The sequence below is a fragment of the Acinonyx jubatus genome, chromosome E3, assembly GCF_027475565.1.
Source record: "Acinonyx jubatus isolate Ajub_Pintada_27869175 chromosome E3, VMU_Ajub_asm_v1.0, whole genome shotgun sequence".
Lineage (NCBI taxonomy): Eukaryota > Metazoa > Chordata > Mammalia > Carnivora > Felidae > Acinonyx > Acinonyx jubatus.
This window is the reverse complement of record NC_069398.1, coordinates 35,857,447-35,872,570: the sequence shown is the minus strand read 5'-3', so window position 1 is coordinate 35,872,570 and position 15,124 is coordinate 35,857,447. Positions and strand designations below refer to the sequence as shown.

Genomic DNA, 15,124 nt, shown 5'->3' with positions numbered 1-15,124 from the left:
GGATCCGCTCGGGGAGGAACCCCCGGAGTCTGAGCCTCCCACGCCGGGATCCGCTGGGCGTACAGAGCGCCACCTCCGGCCGAGGCGCGGCACAGAGCGTGATGCCGGGGACCGGCGCGCGGGAGGCCCAGGCCTGAGCGGGCTGCACCGTTCCCCTGCCGCGGAAGGGCAGGTGCGCCCGAGCTGGGCAGGTTCCGCGCGCCTACACCAGGTGGGATCGGCCCCCCAGCTGGTCTCTCGAGGGGGCAGCCGAGCCTGGAACCCGGCCTAGGAGGGAAGGCGGGCCTCGCCACCCCAACGCTAGACGGCGAGGCCCCCTGAGGGTTAGGGGACTCCCCGATGGGTGGGTGGGTGGGTGGGCGGCCGCCTGGAATTCCGCCCGCCCCAGGCCTCCGCCCCCATCTGCCCCATCCTGTGGATTAGGCCCGCGCCCCGCCTCGGCCGCCCTCCCGCCAGACAAAGGCAGTAAAGGCGAAGCCTGCGGGCGGTCTTTCATCGAACGGCGGGCTCCGGCATTTCAAAGGCCAAGTGGGGAAGGCGCTTCGGGGGGCGCTCGCCTTCCCCCCAGATACCTCGGGGTGAGGGTGAGGAGGGTGGAGGCAGGACCTCTCCTGCCCTTCCCCGAGGGCCCGGGTCTACCAGCGCCCTTCCACGTGCCTTCACACACCTGCAGCCTCCCCGGTGCCCCTGCCTTCCCCTGGCGGCAGCCCCTCGCAGGGACCCCGCCACCAACCCCGCTCTCCAGGTGGTCAGGATGGAGAAAGCCCGAGGTAGAACCAGGGAAAACTTGGAAACGTTTAGAAGCACGTGAGGGCCAGTCCTTGTCCGTCCAGCTGGAACCTTCGATGGCTCCGAGAGGGGGACCACTGGCAGGCTTGGGGAGGGCAGCCGAACAGGCACCCCCCAAGGACCCAGGCTGGACCGGGTCTGAGCCATCGCCTACGCGCCTCCCGAACTGACTGCATCACGTCCGCTCGAGCCTGGGATTCCTCTCCGGCAGAGGGGCCCGAGGACAGTCCCTCGGGGCTAAAGGGCTGGGTCCGGTCGTGGGCGCGGGAATGGAGGAGGAACTCCGCCGCCTGTGCGGGGGCTGAGGTGGGTGCCTCCCTCCGCGCCCCTCCCTGGCGGCACTTCAGGGGTGCCCAGCTGGAGTTTGCGGCCAGCATGGCGGCCAAGGGGGCGCTTTCGATAGGAGTTGCAGGCCAGCCCCAGGGCGGAAAGCACGGGCGAGGCCGGGGTGCATCCCGCCCCCGGACTGGAGAGCTTTTGGGGGCGCGGCGCAGGCGTCCCTATAATCGCCGGCGGCTATTAAAAATAAAAACCTCAGCGAGTCGTCATAGCGACCAGACAACAGCCGCTGCGGGAGGGCGGCAAAAACCGTGCCACCGGCGCCTCTGGGGGAGATTCGGGGCACGCCGCGCGTTCCAGCCGGGGCGGGGCTACGACCCCAGCCCCACGGGCCCCGCCCTCCCCCACCCCCGAAAAAACTGGCAGAAACAGAGCCAGGGGCCCGGCTTCCAAGAATGCGACGTAGAGATACAACTGACTTGACCAAGAGGTCAGCAACTTGGGTGAGAACCCACGCGACGCGCTCCCTCCTCCCCGGCCCGTGCCGCGCGGCGCCCCGCCCACTCAGGTCCCAAGCGTCTCCCTTTCGGCCCGCGGAGAGGGGGGGCACTGGGTGAGCAGGTGGGCTTCGGGGGCTCACCCCGGACAGGGAGCCGAAAGTCCGGAGGCCAGGCGCGTGGGGGGGGGCTGCTGCACCTGCCCGGTGCGCCGGGTCCGCGCTCCTTGCGGATCAGGCGTGGTCACGTGCTTCTTTCTGCTCCGGATCGAGTTTCCCTTCCAGCCGCTATTAGGCGGTTCACACGGTTCATTGCAAATATTTGATAATGAGGCTAAATATACATCGGAATCGGAGGAGGCGTGGGCGGCCGTGCGGAGAGCGTGGGCGCGGCGTTCCCGGCTGGGCGGGCATCCCCACCCAGGCCCTGCGGAGGCGCCGGACCCCGGGACGGGCACCAGGCTGTGTGCTACAGGGAGACCCGCCCCGCGCGCCGCCCCCGGGCCATTCCGGCCCCAGGCTCGGTCACTGTCCCCAGAGGCCAGCTAGAGGGCCCCTGGCGGAAGGAGGGGGCGCCGCAGGGATCTCCAGTGTGGGGAGGTGCTGGCGGAAGGTGAAGGTGCACCTGGCCGCTGGGATGTCCGGTCGCCCCCGGAGCGGGTGCTTCCGGGCTATCTCGGGCGTCTCCGGCGCGCCCCGACGTGCCTGCAGGCCCATAATTAGAGTGAGTCAGGTGCTCTAAATAGGCGGAGAGAGGGGGTGCCGTGCAGCTGGGGTGACTGGTTGGGCGACAGCCACTGGTGCCTCACCATACTGCCCATGATCCCGCAGCAGGGAGGAGTGGGAAGGACCTTGGCCGTTCCTCGGAGCAAAGTAGGGACCAGAGGGGCACCTGCTTCATTAGGCACCCGGTGAGCTGCGCAGCCTGCGTGTCACCCTAACCCCAGCTCACCTCATTCCCTCTCCGCCCGCCACCAGTGCCTGCCTGGGGCCTGGCACCAGCTGACAAGCCGCTACTGCTAGGATTGCTGTTACTTCCCGGTGGGAGTCACGACGAACATCCACTGAGCACCTGGGTCCCTGTGTGACTTCATTTCCCTCACACGGACACAGACGAGAGCAGGTCTGTCCCACCTCTCCCCATTTTACAGATGGGAGCACTGAGGCCCGGAAGCCAGACCCTTGGCCCGCAGGGCAGGAGCTGAGGCGTGGCTCTGCCCTAGGCAGGGGGCTCTGATGGCATGGGCTCCTCGGCGCAAGCCGAGCTGCTCAGGTGGCATTTGTCTGTCCCACGGGTCACAGACAGGACGGTGACGGATGCTGCGGCCGCCAGCGGTATATATAGGCAGCAAGACTGGAGTCGGTGTCCACTTGGCCCCCGCGCACGGGGGCAAGGAGGGGCTGGCTGCCCGCCGCCCCCCGTGCTGGGCCTCGGTGATGTGTCTGTCCTCACGCTGCCGTGTCTCCGCTCTCTCGTGCGGGAAAGGGGGCCGGGAGTGAGCCTCCGCCCCCGCCCCACCAGGGAGAAGCAGTCTGCGCGCGCGCTCGCGCACACGCACGCGCAGCACGCGCAGCTGCCCGGCGGCGGTGCCCCAGCTCGCTGGCGCTGGGGGCCCGCCGAGCGGCCGAGCCCAGGCCTCTGCCAGGAGCCAGACCAGATTTCAGAACAATTTGTAATGACGAGACACGACTCGCTTTATCTCTGGGCAAGGCTCTCTCGGCTCAGGGCAGCTGATCCAAAGGCCGAGCGGGCACGGGCACGGCTCCTTGAAGATCAAGAGGGCCCGTGCAGGCGTTAATGAGGTTATTACCTCGGCCGCCCCAGGCCTTTCCACGCAGCCTCCCCAGAAAGGGTGATAAACCTGTCGGCAGGCCGGCAGGGCATTCCCAGTGTTGTTTTTTACTCCCTATGAAATGCTTTTATTTCCCTTTTTAAATTCACAAACAGAAACAGCTGTGAGCCCGCAGTCATCTTGCGAGTATGCTGTGCGTGAAGACCCACGTTAAGGGACACTTGGCAGCTTGCAGGCTAGACTGTGTGGTTCGGGAGCCACCAGCCACCCTGTGGCCGCTGGCGTGTGAACCGTGGCTGCTTCACCCAGAGATACGCCGGACACGCACGGCCTCGGTGGCCGAGAGGGCTTCGTGTGCAGGCAAAGGGTGTGACATTTCTCATTGCCAATTTTTAAATTAGTTCCACGTTGAGATGATAGCATTTTCGATGTATTGCTTAAATAAATTCTATTACTGCAATTAGTTTCACCTGTTTTTCCTTTGTTTGACGCGGCCACTATAGAACATTTGAAATGTCCTAAAACGATACGTCCATTGGGCAAAGCTCGTCTAGACACATGCAGTTCAAACCTGCAGTGCAGAGCCAGCCAGGTGAGTGCTGGCGGGCCGCCTCCAGCCTTGAAGCCAGCAGAGGTCTGGACCCTCAGACACCCCAAGACCAGCGGAGCCAGGGGACGGGGACACCCCCGCTGGCCTCACCGGCTGTGTGACCTTGAGCAAAGTGTTGGGCATCTGGGAGCCTCGGTTTTCTCCTCTGGATAATGGCCAGCATAGACGGTTGCTTTAAGGAATACTCATTCCCCCCATTCGACAAATACTCACGTACTCCAGTCTGTGGAGCACGAGGGGCGCAAACCGAAAACAAAGCTCTCCTGGAACTCGGGGTCTCCGGATAAGCAAGTGACAAATAAGCATGTAGTGTTTCAGGTAACGTGTTTCGGGAGTGGTCAGTAAGGTCTGTTGGAGAGGAAGCCAACCGGCCATCCAGAAAGTCTGGGTCCAGTATTATAGGCAGAAACAACAATAGCACGTGCAAAGGCCCCGGGGCAGGAACTGGCTTGGCTTGTTCAAGGAATAACAAGGGGCATGGGATGGTGGGAGAAGGTGAGCTGGGGGAGGCAGGCAGTGGGGCAGGTCACACAGGCCTTGAGACCAAAGTAAGGCATCTGGACTTTACTCGAGGGGTATGGAAGGCATTAGAGAGTGTGGGCAGGGAACACAAAATGTGGCAGCCTAGACAGGAAGTTTAGCTGCCAGCCTCCCCGGCCAAAGCAGCAACCCCTGTTCCCCTCGCTTGCCTCCTGGGGTCTTCAGGACTTGTGGCCAAGTTCCTGTGTTCTGGGTGTGAATTCCAAGGAGATGGGGCTGGCCCCCCGGTCTGAACCCAGAGCCACCCCCCACCTCTTTCCCCAGGCACTGCCCACGGGCCCTGTCCCTCTCGGGTCTGTGACCGTGGACGGGGCGGGAAAGGCCTGCAGCAGCCCTTGGCCATCAGACAGACAGGACTCACCCCTGCCGGGCAGAGGTCAGAGCTAGCGGCTGGACCCTGGGACGGCTGGGGATATAGTGCAGGGATGGCCTGCCAGGCCTCCCTGAGAGAGGACAGTGAGGTCACACCCTCCAGAGACATGGGCCCACCAGACGGAAAAGCCTCCCGACGTCAGAGAGGCCTGCACCTCCCTGGATGGGAGCACAAATCAGACCAGAGCTGTGGGGTCAACTCGGGGGGCCTCCCTCACCAGGGGGAGAAAGGTGCTCAAGTGGCCTGTAGAAGCCGGGCCAAGGGGCTAAAGGTGCATGCAGGAAGCACAGAGACTTCTAGAAGGAAGAGGCAAATGGGTCATGGAGCTACCATAATCAGAACAGGGAGGCTCTCGTGTGACAAACGGACCGGAACCACAGAGCCCAGAAAAGAGTCTGTCCCAGAGGAAAAGCCGTGAGAGGTACCGGCCTGTTTATTCCATAGGACAGTCTGGAAGAGTGACCTGCTGAAACCACACTTTACCCCCAGCGCTAAATGCACTTCAGGGGGATCCGGCAACGGTTCAATGAATGTTCTGGAACACGCGTGGGGCGGGTGCGTCTCCGCACGGGGGAAGCTCGCACCGCCGCCTGCCGCGCTCCTGCCAACGTGCGTGCTCTTGGCCAGCCTCGTGGGAGCAAGCAGGCCCCTCCGGGCGGAGAGCGCTCCACAGGCCCCCGAGGCAGGTTGCTCTGGGGACAGCAGACGAGAGCGTCTGGACGGCTCCACCAAAGCCCGGGCAGCCAGGGACGCCACCAGGACCAGGGGGAAAGGGACGGTCGTGCTGATGCCGCGCGCCTTGGGACCTGGGGTGAAAGGTCACGATGCCCGCGGCTTGCTTCCAGCGGCCGGGGTCCGGGTGTGAAGGTGACCGGTGGGTCGACAGCGGCCAGCGACACACAGGTGACTGCGGCTTCGCAGAGCCAGCGGAGCGGGGGACGCGGGAGGCGGGTGAGCCGAGGTTCACTGTCGGTTCTCACGCCTGTTCTGGAAGGCCGACAGCGCTCACATACAAGGCTGTGGGGGAACGCTGATTGCTGTTTCCCAGTTTTCCCACGGTTTGCCGAAGCTCCAGAAGACAGGGAGCTTTCTCCGGAAGACAGCACGGACCACAGATCACTGTGGGCAGCAGGGCCGCTGCTCACAGTGTTTAGGTTCAACAAAGCCCAGCATAGAAATTTGAAACAGAGTAAAAACTTGAAACCCCGAACGCAACCGCTGTCTGTTACGATCGCGTGCCCGGCCTCCCCGTGTATCGATCCGCATAGGAAAAGCGTGTGGTGGTCACAGCCGTCTACCTGCCGGGTCTCCCTCGCGGGTCCCTCCTCGGGAAAGCACGGGCTGACACACACAGGGCAAGCAAGCCCTGGGGGCACCCGGCCACAAGGCCGGCGGCCGGGCCCACGGACAGCGCGGGAGGGCGCCGGCAGGAGTGGGGGAGGGGCCGCAGCGACGCTGACAGCGACTTGGCACCTCGAGCCCTGGCCGTGACCCAACCCTGCAGCCCCGCGTCTGGGCACCTGGCCTAAGGAAATGGCCCGACCACAGAGCGGCCGCGTGCGCGGGGGGCTCCGGGGGGGCGCGACCGGTCCCACAAACACTGGAAACAACCTAAAATCCCAGGTGTGAGAGGCCTTGTTTTCCTGACCCTCTGGTTGGAAACTGTCCATCCCCGGGACGGCGGCGAAGACAGCTCCCCGAAGTGGAAACCACGGAGACGGGACGCTGTCCACGGCGGGGTCAGAGCATCCGCCGCTGGTCTGGCTTCTTTCCGCCCAGGGTCCAGGTGGCGTGGGGTGCGGGTGTCACTGGTGTGAGAGGTACAGTCCCGACTGTTTCGGAAGAGACACCCAGGCTCTAAAGAGGGCAGCACTCCCCCCTGCCCCGCCTCCCCCACCCCTCCACACTGCAGGGATGGTGGCCCTTTTAGAGCAGGGACACTGACCGGCGGGGGGTGGGGACACGATGCGCCCGCCGAAGGGCCACGCTGCCTGCGGCCCTCCTTGGGTGGTCCTCAGCCCTCCAGGCGTCCCCCACCCCACCCTGCACCAGGCCGGCCTGGGAGGGGCCGCTCTGTCCCGGCCCGCTTGGCCCCTGACCCTGCCGGCTGGTGCCCCCCCCCACCCCGGGGAGGGGGCGCCAGAGCTCAGGGCTCACACCTGTGCTCTGAGTGACCCCGGCAGTGTCCTTCCTCCCTGGGGACAAGGGCTGTGGGCCCAGCAGAGGGAGAGCTTGACACCCCTCCCCGTCTGTGACTGCCGGGGAAGCTATTTTCATCTGTGGCTGTTTTTCTCGACAGGAGAGAGCAAAGTACGGAGGATAATCTTATCCTTGTCCTGCGGTGACCCTTGGGAGACCTGGGGTGGGGGGAGGCCTGGCGACCTCTGCGGCCCAGGCTCCCCTCTGGGGGGACAAGGGGAGCGGCGTGTGGGTCCCCCGGCTTGCTGAGCTCCTACTATGCGCCTGCCGGCGGGACATCGGAAGGACAGGAGAGAGACCAGGCCCGAGGCCCAGGGGAGCCAGCCCGGGGCTGAGGATGGCTTCACCACCAGCTGGCTGTGCAGCCTGCAATAAGACGCTTCGCCTCTCTGAGCGCCTGTGGTCTCAGGTGACGGGGGTGATGCCTGGGAAGCAGTCAGCACAGAGCCGGCGAGCATCTCACTGCCGGGGTGCGGAGAGGGCCGCGTGCGGTGACGCGGGCACAGACCTTATGCCCGGCGCTCAGCTCGGGGTGTTTCGGCCTGCAGCTCCCCGCCCCCCCCCCCCAGCCACAGGAGCCCTGGGTGGGGGAGCACAGGCAGCGTGGCCCCACACGTGCGGGCGAGGGGTCCCTCCGCACCCCACGTCACCAGCTCCAGTCTCCCCGGGACAGTGCCGCGCTCCGCCCTTCAAGCCTTCACGTGCAGCTAAGATCACAGTGTGTGCCCTGTGAACGCAAAACAGGGCCACCCAGCCCCTACGACCCAAACTCTGGTCTACACTAGGGTTATTTCTGGATCCCCTGAAGCTGACATTCTGGAAATGTTTTATCAGAGACAACCTCTCTGTCTCTAAGACAGACGCCCTGAGACGCGTTCCTTCCACAGCAGACATTTACCATGCACCTGCTATGTGTGATGCGTGAGGAGCACCATCCCTGCCCTCACAGAGTTGACCTCCCGGAAGGTGGAGACGGACAACACAGAGGAAGGGGTTTACCTGCCTGCTGATGGCCTTGGCCAGAAGCTCTCAGCTTCAGGGTGGGGGGACTCGACCCAACCTGGCTTGCCCAGTGGGCAGCCTTCAGGAGAGGTCTGGTCGAGGACGCGGCTCTGTGTGTTAGTGGCCCTCTCTCCCTCGGTGTCTTCCTTCAGCTGAGGCCTCACGGTGACAAGACGACTGCCACAAGCAGCTGGGGCTCCCTCGTTCACACTGAGCAAGCTCCGTCTCAGAGCACTGCCCTTGCCCCGAAATGGTGCGATGGCGTTCTTGTGTCCCATGCTCCACTCGCCCCTCTGCCAAGACCTCGAACCCAGAGCTCCCTCCTGAGCCCCAGACTCCACTCAGCACCTCTGCCTGGGTGTCCGACAGACAAGTCTAACTTAACACGGCCAAGACCAGCCCCTGGCTCTGCTGCGTGCTCTGTCCCTGGGGACACCGTCCTTCTGGCCGCTCAGACCACAGCCTGTGAGCCAACCCTGGAGCCCTCTGCCTGTACGTCCGTGTGTCAGGAAATATTGTTGACTCGGCCCTCAAAATGTCTCTGAAACCTGACCAGTGCCTCCCCGAGGTCACCTCCTGGCCCCAGCCCCCACCTTCCCACAGGAAAACTGTCCCGTGGTCCCAGGCACGCCCCCCCACCCCAGCCAGGGCATCTCCACTCTGCTGCTAGAGTGACCCCCTCAGACGCGTCAGCCTGCCCTCGGCCCCAGCCTTGTCCCGGGGGCTCCAGGGGAAATTAAGTGTGCATTGGGCTCTGGCGGGAATAAAGTGCATGGCCCCTACTGCCCGTGCCCACTGCTGCCGCCGAACCCGCCTCGCTGAGCCTTGGGCCCTCCCCTGAGTTACAGAGCCTTGTCCCAACAGATAACAGGTTATAAATAATCCTCTCCTCGCCGTGCAGGCTCCCACTGGCAAAGCTGGTGTGTGGGCAGGAAGCAGCCACCCGGGATCTGCCCGGGCCAGGGGCCCACAGCCCCCCACCCCGCCACGAGATCCCGCAGTTGGGACCACCCAGCTGTCACCTTTCCAAGTGGCTGGTGCGGCCGGGCCGAGAGGCCCCCAAGTGTCCGTGAGGGTCTCTCAAGGACTATTGAGGACTGTGGGGTCTGGGGTGAGGGCAGCTCAGCACCTGGAAAACCCAGGTCCAAATCCACGCTCTTTCTAGCATGTTCTGTGGGTAAGTCATGGAGCCACTCTGGGCCTCGGCTTCTCGGGAGTCATAACAAGTCCCAAACCAGGAGGTTAGAACCACAAGGACCACGCACCCCACTGTCTCCGTGGGCCGGGCACCCGGGGCTAAACCAGCTGGACGGCTCTGGGCACTTCGGTCCTTGCTCAGGCCGCATGTGTCCTCACGACCCGGCGCCCGGCTTCCCCCCACGGAGGGACCCCCCAGAGAAAGCGTCCTCAGCACCCCGTCCTCCACAGTACCCTCTGGGTGACCCACGTGGGTGGGGGGACCCCAGGGCGCCCTGGGCTTAAGGGTGGTTTCCAGGGCTAGGCAAGCTCCCGCCACAGGCGCGTGGGGGCTCTTGGACCACGCACCCCTTGCCTCCCAGGAGAAGTTCGGGGGCCTCTCAACCAACTCAGCCTCCAGAGAACGGGCCCCTGGGTCTTCCAGACTCAGCGGGAAGCAGTGAACAGGGCCCAGCCAGGCGGGCGGGTTGGTGCCTTGTTTAGCAAACGGGGTGCATCCCTTCTGCTGGTGGCTGTGCCTGGGGGCATGGCTTAGCACTTTCCGGAAGGGTCCCCCAAAACATCCACCCACTCAGCTCCCAGGATCCCCCCGGCCCCCCTGGACGCTGCCCGTGTCTGACAGGAGGCTGAATAAAGCCAGGCTCCCCAAGGGCACCCCTGGGTCCAGGAGCAGAGGAGGAATCCCAGAAGGCTTCCAGGAGGAGGCACCTGAGCAGAGCCTAGGGCAGCAGCCAGCAGCCAGCAGCCAGCAGCAGAGCTGCCCAGGCCAGGGATTCTCCTTCCAGCCGGGCCCCACCCATCTTATCTCCTCTCCAGGGAGCGATCCCAGGGACCTTCCCGGGAGGGCAGCTGGGCCGCTCCCCTCCCCAGCCCGGCTGCAGTGCTGAGTCAATCGTCTGGAATGCACTTCCAATTCCCCCACCACCCCTCCCCCTCCTCGCTGTCCCCATCCTCCTCCTGCCCGTCCTGCGCCTCCAGTGCCAACCCATCCCTTCCTGACCCAGCCGCACCATTCCGGCCACCAGGCCACGAGGATGAAGGATGGGCCAGGGACTCCCCAGGGCTCCCTGTCACCCTGGAGGCCAGGGCAGGGAGGAGGAGGTGCCTTCCCAGCCGGGGGAGGGGGGGGTGTGTCTCCTCAGGGACCTGCCCCCAGACCCTCTGGCCCAAGGGGGACATGCCAGCTCTCGGCATCCTGCTCAGCCAGACCCCAGTAGAGATCTGGCCGAACCCAGAACGTCCCCACCCTGTCTCCTCTGCACCCCAAGCGTTCGTTCTCTCTTCACGGGGCTCCGGCTTCTGGAAGCGGCTGAACAAGGGCCTCGTGCTTTCCTGGTGGCCTCCCTGGAGGAGGGGGCACCTGGAGGACGAGAAGCTCGGCGTGTCTCTCTGTGCCACCAGTGGTGGGGACTCAAAGGGACAGCATCCTGTGGGTCCTTACACCCTCTCGGCTCAGCAGCCCCTCTGAGCCTGCAGCTTGGGCCCGGCTTCTGTGGGCTCCCGTGTCTTGCTGTGGCCCCACAGGGGTTGAGAGCAGGACAGAGTCCAGACGAGGCCTTGCAGCCCTGCCCTGCCTGTGTGCTTCCCAAGGCAACCCCTCTCCTCTCCCAGCTCCCCTTCCTCCCCTTCCTCAGCTCACCTGCTGACCCCGGGAGGTGTCCTGAAGGTGGTCAGAGCCCTGCAAGGTTAATCTTGTGGAAGGGTGGCTGGGTGGGGTCAGCCCCCAGGGCCCGGCGGCGCCCTCCTCGCACGTGCTCAGACACCTGAGGGGCTGGTGGGTGCCTGCACCCCTGCGTCTGTGTTTGTGAGCTGGGCTCCTCCCAGCTGGAGGCGGGCACCCGTTTGAGCCCAAGCAGCCATGCCTGAGGGGCTCCAAATGTACCTGGGTGCCTGGCCGAACCTCCAGGCGAGGCGTCCACCTTGGTGGCCTGTTGGGGGCTGGCGCTCTGCTCGGTTCTGCACCTGTCCCAGGAGCAGGAGCAGGGTGCTGGGCTTACAGCAGGGCTGACCTGGAGGAGGCGGCTGGGCGGGGGCTCTGTTCCCAACAGTGACTCTGCCCTCAGGCTACATCTGCCTGGAGCCCCCAGCAGGACCTCCCAGACACCCTCTACTACCATTCCCCTGTGCGTCCTGCCCCCCCCCTCCTCCCCAGCCCCCAGCCCTGTCAAAGTCCTGCCCCTCCTTCCTTGTGCCCCCCCCCCCCGTCAAAACCCCGCCCCCTCCTCCCCAGCCCTGTCAAAGTCCCGCCCCCCCTTCCTAGCCGCCCCCCTCCTCCCCCCTCCCCCAGCCCTATCAAAGCCGTGACCCGGCTACGTCTTCTTCATGGAACACAGGAACTCACTGCCCGCCCATGTAGTGTCTCATGGCCCCACCAGGTCGGGGCTCCGGGGAGGACGTGGCCATTTGTCACGAGACCCCGGTCCTGACAATGTCTGTGGGACGTGCCAGGCCCCTTGCTTGGCCCACATTCTCCCTGGGTCTCAGCCTAGAAGCTGAGGTGCCTGGGCGGGTGGCCCCAGGGACAGGCCTCTGCTGTGCCCAGGGCCATGCAGGGGCTGCGGAGGCCCAGACGAGGGGGCTGGCCGTGAACCGTGGGGGCACTGCTCTCCGCACCCCACGGCCTCCCCTCACCAGCCCTCGTGTCGGCCCCGCATGGTGGCAAGGTGACCCCAGAGGAGGAAGCCGGCCGGCTCCCCTGGGGTGGCGGCCTGGCTGTGCACAGAGGGTCTGTGATCAGCAACAGGGAAAGGTGGCAGGGGCAGGCTCAGATCCAGGCTCCAGGGTGGGGGAGACCACGCCTGAGTGGGAACGGAGGGGCCCCCAGGCGGCTGCCACAGACGTCAGCCCTTCTCCGAGCTCTGTTTCCTCAGTGGGACAGTGGGTCCCGCAGGCTGTTGGGGGGGGGTCTCTGTGCTGGGGACCTGGGCACTCAGCACACGCCTGGCACACGCTCGGTCCTCGGCACACGGCAGTGGCTGTGAGGCTGGCGTGGTGGCTCTGTGCCAATGCAGCATCCGCCACGTCCGCCACAGGGCCAGTCCCTCCTCGAAGGCAAAAGCACTTGGGAGTTGTTGGCTCCCAGGGCCCGGGGAGGCCTGGAGCAGGACTGTGGGGATGGGCGCCCACCCAGGAGCCCCCTCGGCCCTGGCGGGCACTGGCCTTCTGAGCGAATGAATGAACGAGTGAGGGACGGAGGGAGGGAGGGAGCCAGGCACGAAGCACCAGCCTCACCTGCTGTCAGCCCCCGTGAGGTGGGCTCCAAGGTCTCCCAGGACCGTCCCCAAGAGGCCTGGAGCCCCGTACCTCGTGGGTGGCGCTCAGACCTCTCCTGCTCCCCTGCGGCAGCGAGGGGGTCCCCAGCCCCCCAGGGTCAGTGTGAGGTCTGAAGCCAGCGGTCTTGTCCACGTTGCCCCTTGGCCAGCCCACAGCCGAGATCCCTTTCCCTCCCTAGCACTTCAAGGACCCTCTGGGGGCCCCGTAGTTCAACCCCCTAGTTCAGGAGCAGCGGCCACCTGAGGGACGGAGACCAGGACTGAAGCTTCCCGCACAGGAAGCTTCAACACCCGCAGGCCACCTGCATTCCATTCCGGAAGGTTCTCCGTCTCCTACGGCTCTGTCCGGGAGCTGGGAGTCGAGGAACTTCCCTTGGCCCCACGCAGCCCAGGCATCAGCACTTGGGAGGGTGATGGTGGGTGCCCCCAAGCCCACGGAAGCTCGCTGGGGGTCCCAACCTGGGCCCCAGACACTCCCCATTCATTCTTGTCATGCCTCAGAGATCTCTGGACCGGCCGCCGTGTGCGAGGCCCAAGTGGATTGTGAAGCAGGACCGACGGGGGTCACTGGAATTGGAGGTGGGGGCGCAGGAGGAGTGTGAGGGGCAAACCCTGGGGAGGGGTGTGGATCTGGGGCAGGTGGGGACCGGGGCTGCCCGGGTCTGGGGGTGGGAGCACCAGGAGAGGAAGGGCTCTGTGCTGGTCTCGGTCTGCAGGCTCCCTGGGGCCGGTCTGGGGCTGGAGCCTAAGCAGGGAAGCAGGGGGCCGGGAGCCGCCGGGAGGCTGGTGACGCATGAGAGAGGCCTGGACTGGGGGTGGCCTGGAATGTGTGGGGGTGGCGGGGCACAGCAGCGGGGGCAGCCCCGGCTGGGCGAGGCCCCCCTGCCCCGGGGGCCGCACTTCTCGCCCCCTGGGACCAAGGCTCACGCTCCCCAGGGTGTGGCCACAGTCTCAGGCCCGGGGCCCCCCGGGGGTCGCTCCTGCCCCTCCTCCAGGCCCCGATTGCTGAGACTGTCCCCCGCCAGCCTCACCCCTCCAGAGAGGCCACTCACAGACGCACACACCACAGACGGCAGCTGATGTGGAGAACTCACACCTGAACTGCCTAACCTCGTCGGGTTTTTCCTGGCAACCTATTTAGTCCTTAGGAAAATGAAACGTGGGTGTCCCTAGGAGTCTCCAGGTATGACCAGGGCTCTGTCCCTCAGAAACACGAACCATTTGCCGGAGCGCATTTGTAAATCAGCCAAAAGCCGAACACCACACGTTTCCACCTGAGCCGGCAGCTTGGGGGAACCACAGGGGGGTCTGCGGCCCGGGGGCTCCCGTCCCAGCTGTGGCATCTACTGGGGCTGGTGAAGCGCCCTCTCTCGGCTCAGCCTCCCCGCCCCGTCTGAGGCTCCTCGGGGTCCTCGACTAGGCAGTTCAGTCCATTCGGATCCAGGCGGTCTCTGCAAGGGCTCACGTGTGGGTTCAGCCGATCATGCGTTCGTCCGACAAACGTGTTCGCATGGGGCTATGTGGGGGACAGCTGTGGAGCAGACCGAGAGGGCCCCTGTGTGGGGAGACACCCGGCCTGGTGTAGACTGATGAGCTGGCCCGCAGCCTTGGCCACCCCAAGACTGCTCCAGGAGGGCCCCCTCCTGAGGACCTGGAGAGACACGAGGCCCAGGGCCCAGCGTTAGAGCGGCAATGCAGAAACATGACTGCTTGTTCTTCAAACTCTCCCCCGCCAGGAAGTGGGGCCCGGGTCCCCTCCCTGAGTCCAGGTGGGCTGGACGGCAGAGAATACGCAGAGGTGACGACCCCCAGCCCTCACAGCAGGGCCTAAGAGCACTTCCGGCCGGGCGTTTCACCCCGCTCCTGGCCGTGCAGCGCCCACAGAGGGAGGCCGGCTGTGCAGAAGCTCAGGCCACCCCAGGGGCCGTGGGTTCCGTCCTCGGGGCCCAGCAGAGTACCCAGAACAAGGTCAGAGGAACGCCTCAGCAGCTGTCCCCTGCTCATGAGGTCCCCGAGCCCTGACGTCGGGGAACAGAGACAAGCCACGCTCACCGGGCTCTGCCCCATGTCTTAACCTGCACAATCTATGGTGGGTGTTCAGGCCCCCCGGGCCTCAGAGGGACACTACACGGAGGAGTCGCGTGTGCAAGGCCACGTCTGTGACCTCCACAAAGCTGGGTCCCAGAGCAGCTGCTGGGTGGGCGTTCCTCATCTGGGCATCCTCAGGGGCCAGCCCCAGGGAGACGGGGGGTGGGGGTGGGGGCTCAACGAGCAGAGGAAGGGGGAGGAAGGACACATGTCCGGCTGGCATGTGCGGGACGGGCCCCATAGCCGGGAGCCAGACCCATAGGAGCCACAGGCTCTGGGGTTCACACGTCTGGGTAAAGCGGGAGAGCCTCGCATCATCGTGAGTGCGTGCGACATGATCGGACGTCCCATGTAGCAGTAACTCCACACTGGGGTGTCTCCAGACCGCCTGCTCAGTGGTGTCCACGCAAGGACCCCATTTCATGGCACATCTAATCACACCTCGTACCCCCACTTTGTACACCAAACAGTCGAGGCCCTGAACAG

The 15,124-nt window shown here is 65.2% G+C and overlaps 1 protein-coding gene across 1 annotated transcript; it reads right to left on the bottom strand.

The window, feature by feature from the left end:
• Positions 1–3,737: 3,737 nt before the first annotated feature.
• LOC128313592 (uncharacterized) lies at positions 3,738–11,414 on the bottom strand. Its single transcript, XM_053213051.1, has 2 exons — positions 8,079–11,414; positions 3,738–6,712 (listed from the first exon to the last, which is right to left on the bottom strand). Exon 2 carries the CDS (start codon positions 6,548–6,550, stop codon positions 5,372–5,374), a length of 1,179 nt encoding a protein of 392 aa, XP_053069026.1. The 5' UTR covers positions 6,551–6,712; positions 8,079–11,414; the 3' UTR covers positions 3,738–5,371.
• Positions 11,415–15,124: the final 3,710 nt, after the last annotated feature.